General features: G+C 47.6%; 1 protein-coding gene across 8 annotated transcripts; it reads left to right on the top strand.

The window, feature by feature from the left end:
• The first annotated feature begins 1,130 nt into the window (after window positions 1–1,130).
• On the top strand, window positions 1,131–7,176 carry TP53RK (TP53 regulating kinase). 8 transcript variants are annotated; one of them, XM_078617560.1, is made up of 6 exons: window positions 1,150–1,347; window positions 3,618–3,705; window positions 4,149–4,235; window positions 4,360–4,647; window positions 5,843–6,144; window positions 6,448–7,176. In XM_078617560.1, exons 4-6 carry the CDS (start codon window positions 4,368–4,370, stop codon window positions 6,793–6,795), a joined length of 930 nt encoding a protein of 309 aa, XP_078473686.1. In that variant the 5' UTR covers window positions 1,150–1,347; window positions 3,618–3,705; window positions 4,149–4,235; window positions 4,360–4,367; the 3' UTR covers window positions 6,796–7,176. The 8 variants fall into 8 exon arrangements, with proteins under 8 accessions (XP_078473688.1, XP_078473689.1, XP_078473686.1 ...); XM_078617561.1 differs by lacking the exon at window positions 3,618–3,705; XM_078617558.1 differs by lacking the exon at window positions 4,149–4,235.
• The last annotated feature ends 3,226 nt before the right edge of the window (window positions 7,177–10,402 follow it).

The following is a 10,402-nucleotide window of genomic DNA, read 5'->3' as shown; positions in this document are numbered from 1 at the left end:
GTGGAAGCATTTGTGCCTTGACTGCTTTTGTTGTGATAATAAATATTTTTCAAAAGACTACGTGGACATGACCCGCTTATAATTTTATATGCGTTAAAATATATCAAGCAAATTTGAGTTTTCCATAATCGAAGGTTTCTTTTTGGTTACTTCGCGTAAATATGAATGTGTCGTTAAACCCACCAGGAGGGAGCTGGTAGGAACGTTGGGTTGCTCGGTCAATGGCCAGGGTCAACGGCCAGAGCGTGGTGTATTCCGCAAATATGCCCGACTGTGAGGGCGGGCACAAGCCGGCGTGAGTAGGTTAAACGTTGAGTTTTATAAGGGCACCACGGGGTGACCAGCCCCTCCCCACCCAGCCCCACCACTCCCACCCCCCACCCAGCCCCACCCTCCTCACCCAGCCCCTCCCCATCCTCCCCTCTCCACCCAGCCCCACCCCTCCCATTTTTGATGCACGACGGACGGACACAATAATCCCCTGTGGGCTGGTGTAACCAGGAGGTTCCTACCAGTAAGAAAATGTGGCAATGCGTTACGAGTACAGCACACCGGTGTGTTGGGTGAGTAAACCCACAGAATGCACATGTTGGGTTTACATGATGTTGTGGGTTTACTCTCCAACACACCGGTGTGCTGTACAAGTAACCAATTGGCATATTTAGAAAAACCTTACTAATTGGCTGTGCCGGGTGGTGGTGGGTTTAGCGACACATTCATATTTACGCGATCTATACCCAAACCCCCCTCTATTTTAGATAATATTGGTCGCAAAGCCCCCTGCTCCACCCACCACCAAACGACTCCTCCCGTATCTTGATTTGAAGCTTTCGTGGACTGCATTAATCCACACTCTTTGGTTCTTTCGTTAAAGTCACGTAGGTAGACAAATACTTTATTTTTTATTTTAAAATATTTGATTTAATATCTATAAAATATTTTATAGGTATAAAATACAATATTTTATTATTTTTTAGAAAATACTTTATTTTTAATTTTAAGTATTTTATAGGTATAAAATAAAATTTTTATTTTATACCTATAAAATATTTTATACCTACGTGACATTACCGAAAGAGTTATGCCACTCTTCCCGTGTTAAACACAATCCACTTTCGCTTCACCCTATGGGCGACGTCATCACGGCGCGCCCAACACGTAAAAAACAAACACGTGGGTCACAGCGCCACCACTGCATTGCATTTTCACAATCTCGCAAGAGGCTTCATCATCTTCATAATTTACAGATATTCTTTGTTTGTCAAGCCACTGCCGGATGAAGCCTCTTCCCCTATGAACACGCGGTCGCTCATGGGATTCGCTTGAGCATACTTCACACACATGCTGGTCAGTTCGTGCGATGCGTAAGAGGGCCCACTCCGTGGGATGTCGATTCGCGTAGAATTCGCAGCTCGTGTTGTGTGTTCGTCTCAATAAGCCGGCCAACCCGGGCAGGCCAACAACACATCGGGGTCTGTTCCGTGATCTCCTTCTCGTACCTGTCAACTTATAGGGTTTAAAGCGTATTCTTGTGCAGGGAAATTGGAGTTTTTAGGCCCATACGGCGTGCAGCCGTTTCATTAATAAATGCGTGTCTGTGTTTCTCCCTTGCGATGGGACTTTGTAGGATGAACGTTGATATTTATAAGGCCGTAATTGGTCTGGAATAAGGTAGGGCACTGATAAGGGGTTGACAGGGATGCCTTTTATCTTGCCAGCGAGCCTTAAGACACTCCACGTGACGGTCACAAGGTGCACCTAGCCTGGCACAGGCGCCGTGGTGGCTGTTGTGGCTATGGATTTTAATGCAAGACGCCTGAGTTGATACGGTGTACATATCTACGGGATCATTCTTGCCATAAAAATATGAAAAACAATGGGGTTTCCACCTTTCTGGAAATAAAACAGGAGGCGTTTAAGATGTTCAAACATAACATACTGTAGATACATTTTGGAAGGCATCAGGTTTGCATTAAGCACACGTACATGTGGCAAAACATGCAAACATAATATATGCATTATCTTTAAAGCTACAGTTCACACTTATGTTGTTACAGGTTTTTTTGGGAGGTTAGATCGCTTAAATATATAAATGTGTCGTTAAACTCGCCACCACCCGACACAGCCAACTAGTGAGGGTTGTCACGTAAACAGAACGTGGCCAATTCGTCACTAGTGTGTAGTGTATAGTTTAGTGTATAGTGTAGTGTATAGTGTAGTATACTAGTACAGCACTAGTGTGTAGTGTATAGTGTAGTATACTAGTACAGCACTAGTGTGTAGTGTATAGTGTAGTATACTAGTACAACACTAGTGTGAAGTGTATAGTGTAGTATACTAGTACAGCACTAGTGTGTAGTGTATAGTGTAGTGTATAGTTTAGTGTATAGTGTAGTGTATAGTAGTGTATAGTGTAGTGTATAGTAGTGTAGTGTATAGTGTAGTATACTAGTACAGCACTAACCGGTGTGTTGGAGAGCCAAGCCACAACATTTACAATCTAAGTACGACGTTTCGCCAGTAATTACAACCAGCTTCATCAGGTTTCAGCCAAATTTGTGGACAAATCCTCCTGTTTCGTTCCTTAAATAGAGGGGTAGATGTGATGGGGGGGGGGTAATGTATGTATGTATATAATTGACTATGGGTATCCATTTCGGTACATCAAATACTAACCTTACTAATTCGCTCTGTCGGGTGGTCACGGGTTTAATGACACATTTATATATTTACGAGATCTAACCCCAAGAAAACCTGTATTATGGATGACATTGGTCACGAAAGCCTACGTATTTTTCACCAGAAGACGGCTGTTTGTGTTGCGATCGAAACGTCGTGATCGATTATTTTTTCTTTACCGAAAGAACCAACAAGAATTGATTCCTGCAGTCACGAAAGCTAAAAATCAAGATTCACGCTTCTGTTGTTTATTCAAAGAAAATGTTTCAATTGCACGGTATTTAATTGCACAATGCACACACTTTAATATACAATTACTAATGTTGTGACGTCGGGACACCAGTTAACATTTCCGCTGTACCGTGTTCTCCGGATTATAAGACTCAGCCCCCAGAGGTAGAGCAATTACTTTGGACATGGCCAATGCACTGTTATTCACTGAAACAATTCATTCACAGGTTCCAATTCGCGCTGTGTTCTTCACTAATTTATAGAGGAGGGTGCGGGAGGGGGCACTTTTGCCGATTAGACATCATCACAAGTGTGAGGGCCACACATTTGAAATCATTGTTGGGTTTGAAGCAGCATGGTGATGATGATAGAGGATGTTTTCACTCGTTGTGTATTGTTGGGGGGGGGGGGGGGGCGCACGTCAGGGTGAAGAAAGGCACATTGCGTTTCGTCAACGTTATCTCAACACACTCGTTAAATGTGGTGCACGGTTTGAGAATTACAAATCATTTCCTTCAATCGGTGCAGTTCATCGAACTCGGAGTTGGATCAGCAAGGGTTAGTACATACAGGGTTGCCCAAGAGTTGGGACACAAGAGGGTTATTTAATTTGTTTTAACACTGGCATTAAAAAAACTTTCATTGTTGATTATTTAAGTCTACATTCGGTCTATTATTAATATCTATTTTTTCTTCTTCCTTTGCAGATGACATTTTAAACATGGAAAGGAAATTGACTAAGGACGAACGCATTTTATTGGTTTCTATGTATGCTAAGGATGGCAGCACGTTCCGGTCAGTCGCCGAAGACTTTAATGTGTTGCACCCTAACAAAAATATTGGATTTTCATCGGTCAGAAAAGTGATCATGCGTTTTAAAGACACTGGCAGTGTGCATGACCGACCGCGCAGTGGTCGAAAAAAAAGTAGCACGAGTGAAGCCACATCAATCATGGTGCTAGAGCATGTGATTACCAGTCCAGAAAAATCCACTCGAAAATTGTCACGAGAAACAGGTGTGCCAAGAACATCCTGCCAGCGCATACTCAAGGAGGGTCGCTTTCACCCTTTCAAAGGTCACTTGGTTTGTTAAAAGAAATCTTAATAACCCTATGTGCCCTCACTTTTAGGCCACCCTTTATATATGTACGTTGAGGTTGCCGAGTGAGCCAATAGGTGGTTTGTTTGTATGTCTTTATGTATTTATGTATGTTGAACTTCTTTCGCACCTTACGTAGCCAACCGTGCTAATCGGAGGTGCGGGGGAAGGAACAGCAAACTAAACACAAAAAAGAAGTTTCAGGTGCATCTGTGAAATGCTGCCGGTAAATGATGCAAGTGAGCGGCAGTGCCATTAACCATGCGGACTGATTTTGGCGACGGCAGTTGGCAAATTGTTGATTATTGCTTAGCTCCCTCGCATTTTTTGTACGATTTTTTTCCCTCCAGACATAGTGATGTCTAGTTGCATGGAGGGCGAGAAGAGAGAGGGGGAGGAGGGCAGCGGTGCGGGCGATGGCGGCACCGTCAAAGTGGAGACGGATCCCTTCCTCGCCGGCCTGACCCTGATCTCGCAGGGGGCCGAGGCTCGCGTCTATCGCGGGACCTTCCTGGGCCGCCCTGCCGTGCTCAAGGAGAGGTTTCCCAGGAAGTACCGACACCCGCAGCTCGACTGGCGCCTGACGAGGAGGCGTACTGTGCAGGAGGTGCGGTCTCTGCTGCGCTGCAGAAGGGCAGGTGAGAGTTTCAAGTTCATTTATTAGGTATAGCCCTGTGAGACATGCGGCTCTTAAGTCGGGTGCAAACGCAACAAACAATATATGAACACAGATACGCGTGGGCTATGCTTCGTGATTTGTGATCGCTACTGTGGGGTGCAATTCAGAGGTCGCTATTTCGATCCGATTCGATCTCCCGGCGTGTCAGTTGAAAACAACGGGGCAAGTTTCTTCAACCATACAGCCTCTGTACACCCGGATGTATAAATGGGTACATCACAGTCAGTCGACAAGTCGCTTGTGTTTGGCTAGAGTGGTGGGTAACTCCTCTTCCAAGGTGTTTGGCCGGCGTCGAAGAGTAGGCCAAAATATCCTCTCGAGGGGCCAAGAGCTCCCCCTATTGGAGGCGTTTCCGCCAGCATTGGCGTGAGAAACGATGCTCCACTTCAGCACATTTTTGTTTCACGCCCATAACTCAGCAAGGAAAGGTCGGGCTTTCTTACGATACCAAGTTTGGAAATGTACCTTAGGGCAACATGTGGATTTGTGCAAGGTTTGTTCAAAGTGGCACCAATACCCGCCATTTGTCACTAATTGACGGTGACATCACCATGGCGCCTGTACCAGGCCAGGTGCACTTTGAAGTGGCACAGGCACATACCAGCATACAACGGAATAATTTGAAATATATATGTTGGTGGTGGAGTGTAAAGCACACTGCCATATGAACCCGGCCGCTTGAGATTGACCGCTTGCTTCGGTTACCATCAGTGGCGAGCGATATCTGAACCCTGCCTAGCCGCCCTCTCCTGTACCAACCCACATTGCTCAGCACGGTAAAGTAAAGCATGGTGAAGTATAGCATGGTGAAAACCCCCACAATCAACATGGTGTGGGGGGGTGGGACTTCATCCAACAGTGCATTGACACACGGCGGAGCAGTGGCAGAGTGGTTAGCACACTTTGCTCTGACCCCAGCGTGGCGTGAGTTTGAATCGAGGCCACGGATTATGTCGGTGGCGATATCTGACTCAGTTTTGTGTTCCGCCATCACCAACCCGCACTGGCCAGTTTGGTGAAGTATTGTGGAAAAAAACCCCGACGGCCGAAGAAAGGCATGGTGGAATGCCTGAATGGTAAAGGGCCGTATATTGTTGCTCTCGTGTCATTTTAATCGTTCACACATTGATTGTTGTACATTGTTCACCTCGCAGGCATCCTGACGCCCGTGGTTTACTTTGTGGATTATGAGCGACATTGCATTTACATGGAGGACCTGGCGGGCGCCGTCACGGTGCGCGAGTATGTGCAGTCCACATCGCAAGCAGCAGCAGGAGGGGAGAAGCTGCTAACCTTGGCGGTGCTGATCGGACGCACGCTGGCGCACATGCACACACAAGACGTGGTGCACGGGGACCTCACCACCTCCAACTTGCTGCTGCTCTTCCCGCCAGCGGAATCTCCCGAGCCAGGAGCCGGCGCTGCCTCACCGGAACCCTGCAAACAGCATCCCCAGGTGAGCTCAGTCACTCTACCTCCACCCCTGTCACTCAGAAATTCCGCTGCAGTGGTTAGGGGCAGTACCGTGGCCCGTGCAGTTGTGCTTGTGCTGCTTTTGTTGTTGCAGAGGTTTGTGGCTCGAGCCTTCTTGGCCATGCTGGTTATTGCTGCAGGTTTATTGACCGTCAAAAAACTGCTTCACAGGGGACGTTGAAGAACCAATGACGTTATTGGGAGAAAAAAAGAGTCGATGTGTTGCTGGAATCATGGTTAAACTTTTAAAGCGGTCTGTGTGTGTGCGGCCCTCTGCTGTGTTAAGGTGGGTGAAGGAGATATCCCTGCAGATGCTCCATCGCTCACCGCCACCGCCGCCACCAACACCACACACCCCGCACCATCCGTGCTGCACGTGCCCCCACAGCCGACTCCGCGCATGGCGCTCATCGACTTTGGGCTGAGCTGCGTGTCGGCGCTGGTGGAGGACAAGGCGGTGGATCTGCACGTGCTGGAGAAGGCCTTTCTGAGCAGCCACCCTGGCACGGAGGCCGTGTTTGCGGCCGTGCTCGCCGCCTACACGGCGACGATGAAGGGACGCTTCGCCGCGCCCATCATCGCTAAACTCGACGAGGTGCGGCTCCGTGGCAGGAAGCGCTCCATGGTGGGGTGAGGAGGAGAGGGAGGAGGAGGAAGTACGAAGGAATGGAGTTGGAGAGGGAGTCGGAAGGGGTGAGGGAGAGTGACTGACGCGCCACAGTAGGTTGAGAAAGATGAGGGGGTGAAGGAGTGACTGGTGGCGGAGGAGTAGGAGAAGGGGGGGGTGGCAGAGGAGGAGGAGGGGTGACGGGCGCTGTTTATGATGGAGTAAGGCATAACGAGGTGGAGGCATCAGAGGACGTGGGGGAGGCTGTAGTGGTCCCGGCCAAAGGAATATGGTTGTTGTGGTTATAATGTGGCTGTTCTGTACTGATGCACCGCATTTTTCCCTTTGAAACTCGCTGGGTCGCTGGCTGAACATATTTTCTGTATAAGAAATAAACATTGAAATGAATGGTAGTGGTTATGGTTGTGATTATGTGATGCCAATTGTTATTGGTGCTCTGTAAAGCACACATTCAGACAAAGGTGGAACACTGTCATCATATTTGGGGGGGGGAGCACCCAGTTCTACATCACTATACTCGATATAATTCAACATGCAGTTAGGTTGATTGATGGTCCAGCATTGATGCACTCCAGTCACTCAATCACAAGGGGTCAGTTGCCTCTTTACCGCTCTTCTGTCATTATTACTGTAGTTTATGATCTGATGACATTAACGTATTTATTCCTCCATCCATTTTGAGGAACCAGTATACAAAAAACTGTCTCTGAATTCAGCCACAATGCTGCAAACCAAAACACTTCTGTTTCTCTTACTTCGCTAGCACGGATCGACTACGGGATTACTTCTTCGTGTCGTTTTCTCCCAATCTGTCATGACCTTGCACAATTCAAGAAAAGTCTCAACTCTTAAGTATTTCAAAGTTTATTGCACTGTGTCTTGCTGGCAACTTGAGGTTTTTGACCTTTGCACCTGTGCTCAGTATCTGGGTTAAACATATATTGCAGACTAGCGGTAAGTACCCGGCGTTGCTCGGGCGAAAAAGGCAGACACACACATGGACTTACACGCAGACATTGACCCACACACATAGAAACACATCGACTTAGACGCACACACACACATATGGTTAAACCCAGGATGGATCGTTAGCAGGCCAGCCAAAATGTTTCTAACCGGCGAAGATGTTCCATTAGGGAGGTGCATGTTTCGCAAGCGTATAGAAGGGAGGGAATTACCGTGGCCGAGAAGACCTGGAGCTTCATGCGGAGCAAGAGACCAGATAGCTTCCACACAGCTTAACGCATGCGATGAAAAGATAATGGCGCTCGACTGATTCGGAGTGAGACCTCTGTTGTTAAACCGGAGCCGGTCATGAGCACACTGGCCAGGTATGGGAATCTCGGCAATCTCTCCACAACCGCCGCATCACCAATTGTGAGTTGTGGGGGCGGATTGTTCGATGGTATAAAATACCCAGGCATGTGCTTAGTTTTGGTGGGGCTGATGGTAAGGCCCCACCTCTTAGTGGCAAGCTCCAGGTTCATCAGCAGTGATCAGCAATCACCAGAGCATCGGCATACATAACATGGTTGAGCAATAGGGAGGCATCCCTTGACCGGACCCGGGCATCGATCAGCCTCCCATTGTATCTGTACCATATGGTAATTCCTCGGGTACAGCCATTGAAGGCTTCACGAACTACGTGGTCAAAAGATATGTTAAATAATGTGGAGCCAGAGGACATCCCTGTCACACCCCAAGGTGCAGAGGGAATGGCTCTGACTGACGGCCACGTGGTTTGACGCGGGACCGCTCACCATCTCTGATTGATGGACACAAGACGGAAATCTGACTGGACACGGGGGCCAGCGTGCCACTGGTTGAGGCCGCATCGACCAACTGCTAACTCCAGCTGCACGCTGCCGGTGGAGTGGAGTTGGGTTGACTGCACCGCCCGATGCTGGACCTCCGCCTGGGGGGGGGGGGGGGGGGGGACAGCATCCAACATTAGCTCCACAACTTTGTCCCAGCAATGCATCGCTGGAACAGACCTGCAGGAGAGATGTCCGGCTGTACCTCCATTATTAATTGATATTTTGTGTTTTTATAACGCGCAGCAGACCCAACCAAATGGCTTCAGAGCAGCGTATATAAAAATAAAAACTCTGGGTTGAAGCCAGGCATCTGGACATACAGATCGCTGATGACCAGTCTCCCCAGCAGATGGGGAAAGAGATGCAATGGAGAGAGGTGACGGGCTTATAGCTGTGTGTGCGTGAACACAGTGAGCTGTCACCATAGTGAGTTGCGTTTTTACTTATTCATCATTAACAGTGTCACAACCTTTGTGGTTGAAATGTATTTAAGCAGTGATGTAAAGTCCTTTGTATAGACAAATCGCTGATATTTTATTTATGAAAACAGCCACTAAAACCTATAATGTATTTACCAACTTTACCGTTTCTTTCAAATCTATACAACCAAATTACCCTATTTTGCCGGCTCTCAAGCTAAGTGGGGCTGGGAGATTGATTTGGGGGGGGAAAACAAGACGTCATAGGCTCTGCCCGCATAGTGGCCAGTAGATGGCAGTAGAGCAATACAAATTTTTAATCTATCTGTGCTGAGCTTAGAGTGTGTCATGCATGGAGGGCTTTTCTCCGGGTTGTCAGGTTTCCTCTGACGTGTCAGTTTCATGTATTAGGTACTATCTTTACTACCCGGCTTCGCCCGGGACTTGGATTCACCAAGCCCGCGGCCGCCTTTGTCTCCCCAGTGGCGATGTTCACACACCACACCAGTTACTCGTTTGAGGCTGAGTCGACCTAGGGGAGGCCCAGGATCAGGTTAAAATAATCGTCACCGGTACTGGCCGTGAGCGGGAATTCGAACCCGAGTCGCCGGGTTCGTAGCGCAGCGCGAACCACTACACTACCATGCGTTACGCTTCCACGTGCGCGGGTCACGTGACAGATGTGACGTCACAGCTCACTGGCCGTGCAAAAATACATGCGTTATTGAGCTCCCCACCCCCCCATAAAAGTGTATTTTAATAATTGTTGCATGGTGTACAGTCTGGAAAGTACCCACATGGCAATTTCCAGTTTGTTGCATGTCGGGAAGTACGCTAAACATTTTGAACAGACACACATAATCACAACTTTGCGTTTTATATATATGGAGATAACCCTGTGAGCATTGCGGCTCTTGACTCGGGTGCAACCGCATGAACCAAAAACTCATTTATGGAATCGGTAAAACATCCACAGAGCAGGACCCTCTTGAGAAAAAGTATCGAGACTCAGTTAAGGATGTCCTGGGGAAAAATAAAAAGAATGACTGTACTTTTAATAATTAAAAAAAAAATTTCCTTCGCATCCCAGTGTCAATTTATTTTTCCAATACATCTTCAGCCTCTCAGTCCGATTGTCAGATATTGGCAGAAACATTAACTCATTCTAACATCACAAGTGCAGTCTTTAGCTTTAGGGTAGGGGTTCTCAATTACATCATTGTCAGCAATATTCATGATTAAATCGCTTGCAAATCAATCACGGTCCTACAAAGCAATAATCCACCCAGCACCTGAGCACGAGCTGATTTCCGTCGCTCCATCTTTGCAGTGAACGTCATCTTAGACGCATTCTAGAGCTTAGTTGCAGCCTGGTTT

Source organism: Lampetra planeri, chromosome 54, assembly GCF_965212315.1.
Source record: "Lampetra planeri chromosome 54, kcLamPlan1.2.h2, whole genome shotgun sequence".
NCBI classification, from domain to species: Eukaryota; Metazoa; Chordata; class Hyperoartia; order Petromyzontiformes; family Petromyzontidae; genus Lampetra; species Lampetra planeri.
This window is presented reverse-complemented; position numbering and strand designations above follow the sequence as displayed.